At 40.8% G+C, this 15,208-nt stretch overlaps 1 protein-coding gene across 1 annotated transcript in view; it reads right to left on the bottom strand.

The window, feature by feature from the left end:
• LOC110535874 (olfactomedin-like protein 2A) overlaps positions 1 to 2,538 on the bottom strand; it is a 30,226-nt gene extending 27,688 nt beyond the window's left edge. Inside the window, exon 1 of the mRNA XM_036935697.2 lies at positions 2,239 to 2,538. Coding sequence (XP_036791592.2) covers positions 2,239 to 2,307 — 69 coding nt within the window. The 5' untranslated portion in view covers positions 2,308 to 2,538. The remainder of the gene's footprint in view (positions 1 to 2,238) is intronic.
• Positions 2,539 to 15,208: the final 12,670 nt, after the last annotated feature.

Genomic DNA, 15,208 nt, shown 5'->3' with positions numbered 1-15,208 from the left:
TCCTCCTCTGAGCTGGCTTTGTCTCACAATCATCTCAGTGTCACCAGTGGGCAATGTCCAATGGGACAAAGGGGGACAGAGGGCATCCAGGCAGCACACAAGACAGGCACATGAGATGAACACAGAGAACAGAGAGAACCGTAGCCGTGCTAAAATCAATCACAAGTTTGTTAGTGGTCCTATACTATGCTTTTGTATTTGTATTATTTATATTTATTAAGGATCCCCATTAGCTGCTGCCAGGGCAGCAACTACTCTTCCTGGGGTACAGCAACATTAAGGCTGTTGTACACAATTGAAAATATTACATGCCATTACATTTCATAACACTTTTCCCTCAGGCCTCTACTCTACTACCACATATCTACAATTCCACATCCATGTGTACGTGTGTGTAGTGTGCGTGTCTTATCATGTGTATGTGTTTCTGTCTGTGCCTGTGTGTGCGTGTGCGTGTGTGTGTCTCTTCACAGTCCCCGCTGTTCCATAAGGTATTTTCATCTGTTTTTTAAAATCTGAATCTACTGCTTGCATCAATTACCTGATGTGGAATAGAGTTCCATGTAGCCATGGCTCTATGTAGTACTGTGCGCCTCCCATAGTCTGTTCTCAGCTCAGCTCTCATCCATTTAAAAAAAAATCCTTTGACAGAAGGCCTTGATACAGTCCACTTGAATCCTGAGTTATCAGTTGTGTAAGTTGTTACCCTCAATACATTTGATGATCATTGTAATAATAAGGGATTATCATTGTCATGAGAAATGTTACACTCCACTGTTCTTGAGAGGACACAAATACCATGATGTGAACACATGACACTTGTGCTCAATGTTCTAAATGCATCACACTTCCTCTCATGCACAAAGAAGAAACTCTGCTCGACAACCTTCATGTGCTTGTGTGCGTCTTGTTTTGTGCCCATTTTTGTTCTTCTTCTACAGTGGGGAGCAGGGATTAGACTCTCCTCAGGGGAATGCAGGTCTATGAGAGAGGGGTTACTGAAGTCCAGCAGCTGTGCAAACAAGGCAGGGCAGATATTACTGTTACCCCACTGGCTGCCATCTCTTCCCACATTTCATCTGGCATCAGGCCGTACACATAAAAGGCGCCAGGAAGCCTAGTGGTTAGAGCAAGGGTATTCAACTCTTCCCTACGAGATCCGGAGCCTGCTGGTTTTCTCTTCTACCTAATAATTAATTGCACCCACCTGGTGTTCCAGGTCTAAATCAGTCCCTGATTAGAATGGAACAATGACAAAATGCAGTGAAACTGTCTCGAGGTCCAGAGTCGAGTTTGAGGGTGTTAGAGCATTAGGCCAGTAACCGAAAGGTTGCTAGTTTGAATCCCTGAGCCGACTAGGTGAAAAATCTGTCGCTCTGCCCTGAGCAAGAAACTGAATTGCTCCAGGGTTGCCTAAATAATAGCTCATCCCTGGCAGTTACCCCAGTCTCTAAGGGTGTCTCGGGGAGTGGGATATGATAATAAATGTCCAATTCACACCACACTTGTACAGGTTACACACATGTACATGTGTGAAACAGGACAAACATAAGCACGCCCTATTTGACCTTTCACTGGGGAAACCTAATGTAATGGTTACTTAGTCTGGTGTGCAATAAGTGGATTCAAAGTCTATACTTACACGCCAAGAAGGCTGATGTCATGTTCAATAATGACATGCATCTATTCTTTATATCAACACGTGTTCAGACTGAGAGAAGGGAGAGAGTCCGTGTCTATGGTCAGGCAAATCAACTGATCTCTGACTGGACACCTGGTCATAAAGGGCAACAGTTGATATTGGGGAATTGGCATTTTAATTTGGAAATCACATGGATAATTGGAAGAGCATAATGTTTATCGTTTGTTATGCAAACTGCTTCCCGCTTTCAACAACCTCACGTCACACGGGAAGCGTCGATCGCTCCTTCGCGCACGTGAACGAATTAACTAGGCTAATTTGCGCAAATTGTGCAATCATTTCGTTGAAATACGTTGACTTTAAAGTGGGATAATATGTTTTTTTAAAGAGTGCATAAAACATTGGTATTCAGATATTAAGTTAACAATAATAAATGTACTGTAGCAGAGCTAAAAGACAGGGTTGACAAATTCGTATTAATATTTTAGCACAAGGAATTAGATACATTAAATATGGGGGAGTTCCTTACTTACGTGTGCCATTGCAACATTATATTGGTGTTATTAGTCTATAACCAAGTCATGCCCATAACTTACCTTACTCTGTGCAGTGACATCTTTACACACCACCAGTAGGCAAGCTAATAAATTCGTAAATCTCCACATTTTCCTCCCAGGTGTTTGATAGCAGATAAAGAATCCCTCAGCACAACTTTTGGAGTCGGAATGACAAGGTCGGTTACAGTATTACTCAATCCATACATTAGGACATCCGCACGAGATATTAGGCTTCCATTGCCACAGACCCAAATCGTATATGTCGTTGCTGTAATATGCGCAACAATCAGTTTTCCAAGCTGATAAGGCGCTGTCCACACACTAGTCCTCAACTCTGCGCATCAGGGGTAAATCATCATCCACCAATCTTCTCTTCTCCACACATGGGAGGGGCAATTTGCACACACACTTGACATGAACTTGGGACATAATATTTCTTATCGAATCTTATCTTTAGAGTCATTTCAGACGTGTTTCATTATAGTTGAATAACTTTCTAATATTCCATACAACTTTTTACCAGCTTTATTGCGACAAATCTGACAATTAGCATTTACGCAAGGCGCACAGGGATATGAATTACACGTAACAGCTGCACTTAGTCTATATCATTTTAGCATTCATTTGATAAATGAGTGGCACATATAAAATGCATGCACAAGTTTCAGAGTTGTCTCACTGGTGCTCGCAACTAGCCCTACTGCCGCCAGACGGCACTATTATAATAGCGCCATCTGGCAGCAGTATGGCTAACTCGCCACAACACAGGACCAGGAGAGACAGGACACAGATGGAGTGGAATGTAAAAGAGTAGCAGCACCATCTCCTGGCTATTTGTAAAACCTCCAGCCACTGTGTTCTTTGAGGTCTTCTCGTACCGGGGCCCCGACTCAATCAAACCCCCATTGCGGAATTTACGCAGTAGAAGGTTAGATCTTGTCTCCGTAATCAAAGAAAATCACAGCATGGTTTTGGGTAAAAAGGGCACTATAAACCTACTAGTCCAACATAGACTCCCTAGTATAGGTCCACCCAAAACCGAACATGATACCTGACATTGGGACCTGAGCGGGTACTGGTCTAAAATTAAAACTTGTCTATCTGGTCCGGGTCGGGTCCTGTTTGAATGACAACGGGTCTCGGGTTTATGTAACCACAGCTGATAGACATGAGTGAATCTGACCACAGCTCTGCATAGCCTATAGAATATACATTTTACGCTAATAAGGTCAATGTATTGACTTATAGAAGGCCTAGCCAACATATAAATAAATACCTATTTGTTAACCTGAAGAGCATCTTGGCTGATAAACATATTTTATATGTCAGTCTGGTCCCTATCGGACCTTTTAGGTTACAGTTTGGGTCTAGGTCTGGTTGTCCTTGGGTCCATTCGGGTTCGGGTCAGGTCTAGGTCCGATGGTCCTCGGGTCCATTCGGGTTTCGGTCTGATTGATCTCGGGTCTGTTCGGGGCAGTTCCTGCAACCCCCAAAAATCTGGGTACAATCGGGCCTTGGTCTGATCGTCCTCAGGTCCGTTCCTGTCCGGGTCCAAAAAGTTGATGAAGACCTCTACTCCCTAGGTAGCTTATACAGACCTACAGTGCCTTCTGAAAGTATTCAATGCCCTTGACTTTTCCACATTTTGTTGTGATATAGCCTGCATTTAAAATTACATTTAGATTTTGTGTCACTAATCTCCACACAATATCCCATAATGTCAAAGTGTAATTTTGTTTTTAGACATTTTTACAAATATTAGTGGTTGACATGATTTCTGAATGACTACTCCATCTCTGTACCCCACACATACAGTACAATTATCTATAAGGTCCCTCCGTCGAGTAGTGAACTTCATGCACATATTCAACCACAAAGACCAGGGAGGTTTTCCTCGCAAACATGGGCACCGATTGGTAGTTAAGTAAACGATGAATTAGGCTTTGGATGGTGTATCAATACACCCAGTCACTGCAAAGATACAGGTGTCCTTCCTTACTCAGTTGCCAGAGAGGAAGGAAACTGCTCTGGGATTTCAGCATGAGGCCAGTAGTCATTTTAAAACAGTTACAGAATTGAATGGCTGTGATAGGAAATAACTGAGGATGGATCAACAACACTGTAGTTACTCCACAATACTAATCTAAATTACAGAGTGAAAAGAAGAAAGCCTGTACAGAATACAAATATTCCAAAACATGCATCCTGTTTGAAACAAGGCACTAAAGTAATACTGCAAAAAATGTGACAAAGAAATTAACTTTTTCTCCTGAATACAAAACATTATGTTTGGGGCAAATCCAACACATCACTGAGTAGCAATCTTCATATTTTCAAGCATGGTAATGGCTGCATCATGTTATGGTTATGCTTGTCATCAACAAGGACTAGGGAGTTTATTGGGGGGATAACAATAAATGGAATAGAGCTATGCACAGGCAAAATCCTAGAGAAAATCTGGTTCAGTCTGCATTTCAACAGACACTGGAAGACAAATTCACCTTTCAGCAGGACAATAACCTAAAACACTATATACACTGGATTTGCTTACCAAGACGACATTGAATGGGGCCTAGTAACAGTTTTGACATAAATTGGCTTGAAAATCTATGGCAAAACTTGAAAATGTCTGTCAAGCAATGATCAACAACCAACTTCACAGAGCTTGAATAATTTTGTAAAAGAATGACTGGCAAATATTGTACAATCCAGGTGTGCAAAGCTCTTAGAGACTTACCCAAAAAGACTCACAGCTGTAATTGCTGCCAAAGCTGTTTCTAACATGTATTGATTCAGGGGGTTGAATACTTAACTACTCAAGATATAAGCCCTATTATATCTTGTTCTGAAAGAGCTGCAAAATCTGGACCCCTACAAATCAGCCGGGCTAGACAATCTGGACCCTCTCTTTCTAAAATGATCTGCAGAAATTGTTGCAACCCCTATTACTAGCCTGTTCAACCTCTCTTTCGTATCGTCTGAGATTCCCAAAGATTGGAAAGCTGACGCGGTCATCCCGCTCTTCAAAGGGGGTAACACTCTAGACCCAAACTGCTACAGACCTACAGTGCCTTGCGAAAGTATTCGGCCCCCTTGAACTTTGCGACCTTTTGCCTAATTTCAGGCTTCAAACATAAAGATATAAAACTGTATTTTTTTTGTGAAGAATCAACAACAAGTGGGACACAATCATGAAGTGGAACGACATTTGTTGGATATTTCAAACTTTTTTAACAAATCAAAAACTGAAAAATTGGGCGTGCAAAATTATTCAGCCCCTTTACTTTCAGTGCAGCAAACTCTCTCCAGAAGTTCAGTGAGGATCTCTGAATGATCCAATGTTGACCTAAATGACTAATGATGATAAATACAATCCACCTGTGTGTAATCAAGTCTCCGTATAAATGCACCTGCACTGTGATAGTCTCAGAGGTCTGTTAAAAGCGCAGAGAGCATCATGAAGAACAAGGAACACACCAGGCAGGTCCGAGATACTGTTGTGAAGAAGTTTAAAGCCGGATTTGGATACAAAAAGATTTCCCAAGCTTTAAACATCCCAAGGAGCACTGTGCAAGCGATAATATTGAAATGGAAGGAGTATCAGACCACTGTAAATCTACCAAGACCTGGCCGTCCCTCTAAACTTTCAGCTCATACAAGGAGAAGACTGATCAGAGATGCAGCCAAGAGGCCCATGATCACTCTGGATGAACTGCAGAGATCTACAGCTGAGGTGGGAGACTCTGTCCATAGGACAACAATCAGTCGTATATTGCACAAATCTGGCCTTTATGGAAGAGTAGCAAGAAGAAAGCCATTTCTTAAAGATATCCGTAAAAAGTGTAGTTTAAAGTTTGCCACAAGCCACCTGGGAGACACACCAAACATGTGGAAGAAGGTGCTCTGGTCAGATGAAACCAAAATTGAACTTTTTGGCAACAATGCAAAACGTTATGTTTGGCGTAAAAGCAACACAGCTCATCACCCTGAACATACCATCCCCACTGTCAAACATGGTGGTGGCAGCATCATGGTTTGGGCCTGCTTTTCTTCAGCAGGGACATGGAAGATGGTTAAAATTGATGGGAAGATGGATGGAGCCAAATACAGGACCATTCTGGAAGAAAACCTGATGGAGTCTGCAAAAGACCTGAGACTGGGACGGAGATTTGTCTTCCAACAAGACAATGATCCAAAACATAAAGCAAAATCTACAATGGAATGGTTCAAAAATAAACATATCCAGGTGTTAGAATGGCCAAGTCAAAGTCCAGACCTGAATCCAATCGAGAATCTGTGGAAAGAACTGAAAACTGCTGTTCACAGATGCTCTCCATCCAACCTCACTGAGCTCGAGCTGTTTTGCAAGAAGGAATGGGAAAAAATTTCAGTCTCTCGATGTGCAAAACTGATTGAGACATACCCCAAGCGACTTACAGCTGTAATCGCAGCAAAAGTTGGCGCTACAAAGTATTAACTTAAGGGGGCTGAATAATTTTGCACGCCCAATTTTTCAGTTTTTGATTTGTTAAAAAAGTTTGAAATATCCAATAAATGTCGTTCCACTTCATGATTGTGTCCCACTTGTTGTTGATTCTTCACAAAAAAATACAGTTTTATATCTTTATGTTTGAAGCCTGAAATGTGGCAAAAGGTCGCAAAGTTCAAGGGGGCCGAAAACTTTCGCAAGGCACTGTATATCTATCCTACCCTGTCTTTCTAAGGTCTTCGAAAGCCAAGTTAACAAACAGATTACTGACCATTTAGAATCCCACCATACCTTCTCCGCTATGCAATCTGGTTTCAGAGCTGGTCATGGGTGCACCTCAGCCACGCTCATGGTTCTAAACGTCATCATAACCGCCATCGATAAGAGACGTTAATGTGCAGCCGTATTCATCGACCTGGCCAAGGCTTTCGACTCTGTCAATCACAACATTCTTATTGGCAGACTCGACAGCCTTGGTTTCTCAAATGATTGCCTCGCCTGGTTTACAAACTACTTCTCTGATAGAGTTCAGTGTGTCAAATCGGAGGGCCTGTTGTCTGGACCCCTGACAGTCTCTATCGGTGTGCCACAGGGTTCAATTCTCGGGCCGACTCTCTTTTCTGTATACATCAATGACGTTGCTCTTGCTGCTGGTGATTCTCTGATCCACCTCTACGCAGACGACACCATTCTGTATACTTCTGGCCCCTCCTTGGACACTGTGTTAACTAATCTCCAGACGAGCTTCAATGCCATACAACTCTCCTTCCGTGGCCTCCAACTGCTCTTAAATGCAAGTAAAACTAAATGCATGCTTTTCAATCGATCGCTGCCCGCACCTGCTCGCCCGTCCAGCATCACTACTCTGGACGGCTCTGACTTAGAATACGTGGACAACTACAAATACCTGGGTGTCTGGTTAGACTGTAAACTCTCATTCCAGACTCACATTAAGCATCTCCAATCCAAAATTAAATCTAGAATCGGCTTCCTATATCGCAACAAAGCATCCTTCACTCATGCTGCCAAACATACCCTCGTAAAACTAACCATCCTACCGATCTTCGACTTCGGTGATGTCATCTATAAAATAGCCTCCAGCACTCTACTCAACAAACTGGATGCAGCGTAGCACAGTGCCATCCGTTTTGTCACCAAAGCCCCATACATACATTGCGACCTGTACATTCTCGTTGGTTGGCCCTCGCTTCATACTCGTCGCCAAACCCACTGGCTACAGGTTATCTACAAGTCTCTGCTAGGTAAAGCCCCGCCTTATCTCAGCTCACTGGTCACCATAGCAGCACCCACTCGTAGCACACGCTCCAGCAGGTATATCTCACTGGTCACCCCCAAAGCCAATTCCTCCTTTGGTCGTCTTTCCTTCCAGTTCTCTGCTGCCCATGACTGGAACGAATTGCAAAAATCTCTGAAGCTGGAGACTCACATCTCCCTCACTAGCTTTAAGCACCAGCTGTCAGAGCAGTTTACAGATCACTGCACCTGTACATAGCCTATCTGTAAACAGCCCATCTACCTACCTCATCCCCATACTGGTATTTATTTTGCTCCTTTGCACCCCAGTATCTCTACCTGCACATTCATCTTCTGCCGATCTACCATTCCAGTGTTTAATTGCTATATTGTAATTACTTTGCCACCATGGCCTATTTATTTCCTTAACATACAGTGCCTTGCGAAAGTATTCGGCCCCCTTGAACTTTGCGAACTTTTGCCACATTTCAGGCTTCAAATATAAAGATATAAAACTGTATTTTTTTGTGAAGAATCAACAACAAGTGGGACACAATCATGAAGTGGGACGACATTTATTGGATATTTCAAACTTTTTTAACAAATCAAAAACTGAAAAATTGGGCGTGCAAAATTATTCAGCCCCTTTACTTTCAGTGCAGCAAACTCTCTCCAGAAGTTCAGTGAGGATCTCTGAATGATCCAATGTTGACCTAAATGACTAATGATGATAAATACAATCCACCTGTGTGTAATCAAGTCTCCGTATAAATGCACCTGCACTGTGATAGTCTCAGAGGTCCGTTAAAAGCGCAGAGAGCATCATGAAGAACAAGGAACACACCAGGCAGGTCCGAGATACTGTTGTGAAGAAGTTTAAAGCCGGATTTGGATACAAAAAGATTTCCCAAGCTTTAAACATCCCAAGGAGCACTGTGCAAGCGATAATATTGAAATGGAAGGAGTATCAGACCACTGCAAATCTACCAAGACCTGGCCGTCCCTCTAAACTTTCAGCTCATACAAGGAGAAGACTGATCAGAGATGCAGCCAAGAGGCCCATGATCACTCTGGATGAACTGCAGAGATCTACAGCTGAGGTGGGAGACTCTGTCCATAGGACAACAATCAGTCGTATATTGCACAAATCTGGCCTTTATGGAAGAGTGGCACGAAGAAAGCCATTTCTTAAAGATATCCATAAAAAGTGTTGTTTAAAGTTTGCCACAAGCCACCTGGGAGACACACCAAACATGTGGAAGAAGGTGCTCTGGTCAGATGAAACCAAAATTGAACTTTTTGGCAACAATGCAAAACGTTATGTTTGGCGTAAAAGCAACACAGCTCATCACCCTGAACATACCATCCCCACTGTCAAACATGGTGGTGGCAGCATCATGGTTTGGGCCTGCTTTTCTTCAGCAGGGACAGGAAAGATGGTTAAAATTGATGGGAAGATGGATAGTGCCAAATACAGGACCATTCTGGAAGAGTCTGCAAAACACCTGAGACTGGGACAGAGATTTGTCTTCCAACAAGACAATGATCCAAAACATAAAGCAAAATCTACAATGGAATGGTTCAAAAATAAACATATCCAGGTGTTAGAATGGCCAAGTCAAAGTCCAGACCTGAATCCAATCGAGAATCTGTGGAAAGAACTGAAAACTGCTGTTCACAAATGCTCTCCATCCAACCTCACTGAGCTCGAGCTGTTTTGCAAGGAGGAATGGGAAAAAATGTCAGTCTCTCGATGTGCAAAACTGATAGAGACATACCCCAAGCGACTTACAGCTGTAATCGCAGCAAAAGGTGGCGCTACAAGTATTAACTTAAGGGGGCTGAATAATTTTGCACGCCCAATTTTTCAGTTTTTGATTTGTTAAAAAAGTTTGAAATATCCAATAAATGTCGTTGCTACGCTTTATCTTGGCCAGGTCGCAGTTGCAAATGAGAACTTGTTCTCAACTAGCCTACCTGGTTAAATAAAGGTGAAATAAAATAAAATAAATACAAATTAGTGTTTTATTTTTGGTAAATGTGTGAACAATGTCAGCATTTTTGATCCATTTTGAAATTAGAGAGGATTTGGGGTAAATCTTTGTTGACAGAAATGAATTAAATCCATTTTTTATCCAACTTTGTAAACGCAACAAAATGTGGAAAAAGTCGAGGAGGTTGAATACTTTCCAAAGGCACTGACTGTATACAGTAGACAGTTTTAAGGTTCCGTTAGTAAGGATTTGAGTTAGATGACAATGCACAAACCACTCATTCTACGAAGCTTAATTAACAATGGTTCGTTTTGGCCAAATAATCTAAATAGATATCAGAAATATAATGGTGATAGACAAGTGACAACAACATTTTGCATACTTTCCCCCAGAATCACCTTTCAATGGTCAATCACGTTGGATTATTATGGCCATTATTTTTCACAGTCCTTGAATACCATTTTAGATTATCCAAGTCAACTTTGTATAACACTTAATAACAATACTTTACCGTTCTAAACTGTTGCAGAAATCTGACGGCCAACTAATTGCCAACTCAGCGGAATGATGCAACTATGTAGGTAGCCGCACCACCCCCAACTACAAACACCGTGGCCAAACCCTACATAACCCAGAATTCCTGCTACAGCGCGTGCGTCATTGCGTAATGTTCAGGGTGCAGGTTTGTGTAGGTATGGGGGTGTGGAAGAACTGTTATTCTTACTGACACTCGAAACCATGGGGCTACGGTCCGTCCAGTGAGACAGGAGCGCATCAACGCAACGAAGACAGCTAATTGCATTATCGAATTTAAAATAGTGGTAATAGGCGCCCTGTTGATAGAAAGGCGCGCATGCAGCTTTTATGAAGGAGGATGGAGATAGAGAAGAGGACGAATGGGTTCGATTACCCAGAGAGAAACAATGCGAAGTCCGTTAACGGTACGTGTTCGCATCCTTGCTCCAATTCCATTAGGAATGTATAGTGGATGTTAACACCAGGCTGCTTGCTTTCTATAGGCTACATTTGATCAAGTTTTTTATCAGGTTTTGTGCATGCGAATCTATACATGTGGAAAAAACATTTACAGTCATTGGGGAAAACACACAGGCATATACATATATCAATGTCCTTACATTCATGATACATTATTATACAATTACTGTAGCATAGTTAATCATCCTGTTTTCTAGCCTACATCATATTCTGCTTATTCTATGTGGGGTGTTATAAGGTGGAAAAATATAGTATCCTTCTCACGAGCTGTTAATTGCCTTTCAAAATGTGTCTTACCTATGGGACTTATCTGACCCAGTGTGCTCCCTGCGATCTATATGATAGGCCTACTTTTGTTAGTCAGTCTTGATTCTTGCATATTTCACACTGTGATGGGTTTGTGGGTCGTTTGTTGAGAATAGAGGTAGGAATGTTTTTATTTGGACGTGGGCAGTCAGCGGTCTTTTGAAGATCGTAAAAGGTGAACTTTTGAACTTGGAGAACGCCCTGAAGCTATTAGGTTCAGTCACAAAATCCTGTGTTGGCTATTACCACCACAAAACATGGAAATGGCTGATGACCAAGACAAGGCAGCGAGAGAAAGAGAGAGAAAACATTGCGTTTTAATAATTCAATTAATCCAATTGGAATGACAAATTGGGAACATTGGCTTAGATCTGTAAATTGACCAATTCTCAGTAGAGAGATAAACATATTTGACATCGTTTTAAATCGAATAAATCAACACAGTTAGAGGCTATTAAAGAGTAGCTATACGCCTATATTGTTTGATCATTTTTGGTGAGATGATGCCATCCATAATTGCACTATGTGTGATCTCCTGTCATAGCTATTTATTGAGGACCCAATTCACTATTCCTTATAAGGCTATACATCACATATTCGGTTATATTTCGTTTTTAAAATGATTTCTCTCATGCACGAAGGCAGGTTGACAAATATCGACACGTTGTTTCAAGGGAGGGACATTAGTGTCTCATCCAGGCGCCAGTGCCTCGTGCCCCAGTGTGGGTGTGAAGATTTATTGTCATTTCGAGGATTAAAATTCCTTAGGCCTTGACGAGGAATAGTAATCGAAAATGACTGATCGAATTTAAAGTATATATCACATTATGCTAGTGGACCATAAATTAATTGATTAATCTTATCTTGGCAAGAATAAGGCCGAAATGCACTAATTCATGGTTTAGTATCAATAATGTTAAACCGTGTAGCCCACTGTAGGCTATTTAAGATTTAATCTGTGGCATTTATATAGCCTAAGGTTTTGATTCCTTTCATGTATGACAATTCGTTTTTGTGTGTGCAAACATTATTTCAATGACAAATGTGGAGATTCACCAAATTGACTAAAATACGGGATTAATAGCTCATTTTGGGCGGGTTCGATGGAACTGAATGATTTACATTCGTGTACAAATGTTACATTTAAGGTATTTACCTTTACTGTAGTTACATTTATAATACGTTATTAGAAATTGTGCTTATACACTGATCATAAACGTTATCACATAGTTTAAAATAAAATAAAGTAGCTAATTTAAATTAAATTAAGAAAATACAAGTATGGCGTGTTGTTCATGTTTATTTGATTTGGCCTAAACCTCTTAATAAATACACAAGTAAATATGAGTATTTTTTACAGATTCTTTACAAATGATTTCCATATCGTTTGCCAATGGTTAATTAACTTGTTCATTATGCAAATGTAAAACATACTTTTAAATAAGTATATCCTGAAAAAAGGGAAACATAAAAAGGTATCTAAAAAGTAATTAGTGGGCCTAACATATTTACCTAAAAATAATAGTTTGGTCCCCCCTTAAATAGTTCTATTCTTCAAGTTTCTGATTTCTTCATCAGAGAATTTGAAAAGACCCTAAAAGAACCTGACATGTTCAGTTCTATTACTGTAAAGAAATGCATGTGTCTAGAGTAAGTATGTTATATTCCAAATAAATGTTCTTCTCAAATGAAAATAGAGAAAATGAAATACTTTTAAAAGACTATTCATTTGCATAAATTTAACATTACCATAATTACCATAAAATACTCCAATTGTATTTTATTTTCAATATTATTATGAAGACCTCATTGTGGAATTCCTTCTCAGTTGGTTTATTGACAATTTCACAATGAAACAATATTACAATTTAGTATAGCACTATATCAGGCCATTACTGTGCTGGCTATGCCAAACCTTTTTAAAAAACAGTATAGTCCTCTGGCGAAGAGCCCTGTTGCACTACACCCTATACTACAGTATCACCAGTCACCACTGACAGAATGTGAAAATATTCTAAACACATACTCATTTACTGCTTATCTAATAGCTTGGCTTATCTCTAAATTCATTCCAAGAGAAACTCAATTCCCATTGATCTGAGTGTCAGGACCTCTACATTTTCCTCTAATCAATGGAACAGGTCTGTTTTAATGTAATTGTCTTCACATTAAGTTAAATAGGAAAATAAGTTTGTGTGAATCTGTTGTGGTTTAGCCTCAGGGTGGTAAGAGGGCCTGGCAGATCTCTGCAGACACAGTGAAAGAGAGTGCTTTGTCAGTCCTCCACTCTGGTAGGGGCTGGGGGAGGTGGGCAAGGGACCATGGGGCTTTCCTTTCCCTGGGGGGACAAACTGTGTTGTGGGTGGAGAAGGAGGAAGGGCAGGATACGACCCCTGTGGTGCTGCTGAATGATGATTGAAGATTACAGTAGGGGAGGTGGGGTAGAAGAGACGGGGGGGGGGGGGGGGGGGGGGGACACAGCAGGCAGATGTGATCCATCATGTCCTTTTTACCAGATAGATTCTTAACCCGACTCCCGGCCATATCTTAGCTCCATCTCTTACCTCCCAATCTGCATCAACCCCGCTATCAGCAGACACAAGACACTGTCCCTCCCTCTACCCTTTAGTTCATTTTATTTAAACAAATGTTGTTGAGAGTCAATACTATGAAGGAAAGACTAGTGGTGACAAATGACTGATTACGTAATTAACCTGATTAAAACTACTTAGAGTTGGCCTTTACAGAGATCAGGAAAATATATTTTTAGGGCAGAATCATAGTAGAGGAATGACAGAGTGTCATTTTGTTGGGTATAATGGAACAAAACAGGAGGATAGAAGTCATTAGAGAAACAGGTCTTTATGGAAATAATGTGCAGGCATAGTGAGAGGTATTTGCTCTGAGAGAGATCAGCAGGGTTGGGTAGGTTACTTTCTAAATGTAATCCTTTACGGTTACTAGTTACCTGTCCACAATTTTAATCAGTAATGGTGCTTTTGGATTACCCAAACTCAGTAACTTAATCTAATTACAATACTTTCAGTTGCTTTTAGATTACTTTCACTGCAGGTTAGCGTTTTTCGTCATGAATCTTGTTTTGGAGTTAGCTCTCCAGAGTGGTCACTAGCTGGCACAGCCACAAAGTCATAAAATCTGATGTTAAACCCTATCCTTAACCACACTGCTAATCCTAATGCCTAACCCTAACATTCAATTAAACAAGTGCTATTTGCATGTGAAAAATGAATGCCATATGCCGCATTTGCAATAGGCCTATTGTTAAACAAAAATTGGTGACACTTTGATATCTCAATAAATTGTAGCTGTTTAAGTCTATCAAATGTGTACAAGTTTGAGCATGTGTCTGTTAGGAGATTGAGCAATAAAAGCCCCACTGGTGGTCTTCTTAAATGAAACTTGTTTTTGAGAGTACAATAGGTCTACACCGGGGGAGTTTTTATTCCATAGGCTGGGATTCATGCTATGCAGCTGTTGCAAGAGCGCATTTTTCATTGGCTGTTCACTGGGTCATATTCATTATGCCGATTCTGTTGAAAAACGTTTCTTAAACGGAAGCAAACGGGAGGGACCTAAATTAATGTGTCCAGTAGAAGCTCTTGTTTTGCTCTGTTTGCTTCCTTTTGGTTAAACAGTAAACAGTTTCGATAATGAATACACCACTGGTCGCAAAAACAATGACTGATAGGCAGCTTCAACTTCTTCAATTCAACTATTATTGGGTTAAAATACACATATAGGCCTACATTTGCCATCCACAACAACTATGATCCGTAACTCGCAAATAGCAAAATGATAGATCAGTGCGATTTACATCAATGCGCCACTGAGCTTAGATATCAATAATAAGTGATAGGCTATCTGTATTGACCGTAGGCTACACCACTGCTGTCGTCCTAACCTCCAAGTGTTTATTCAAGTTGGATAATCTTTGTATGCCAACAACAGT

This window comes from Oncorhynchus mykiss, chromosome 11 (genome assembly GCF_057628025.1).
Source record: "Oncorhynchus mykiss isolate SJ-2025 chromosome 11, ASM5762802v1, whole genome shotgun sequence".
In the NCBI taxonomy this organism is placed as follows: Eukaryota; Metazoa; Chordata; class Actinopteri; order Salmoniformes; family Salmonidae; genus Oncorhynchus; species Oncorhynchus mykiss.
This window is presented reverse-complemented; position numbering and strand designations above follow the sequence as displayed.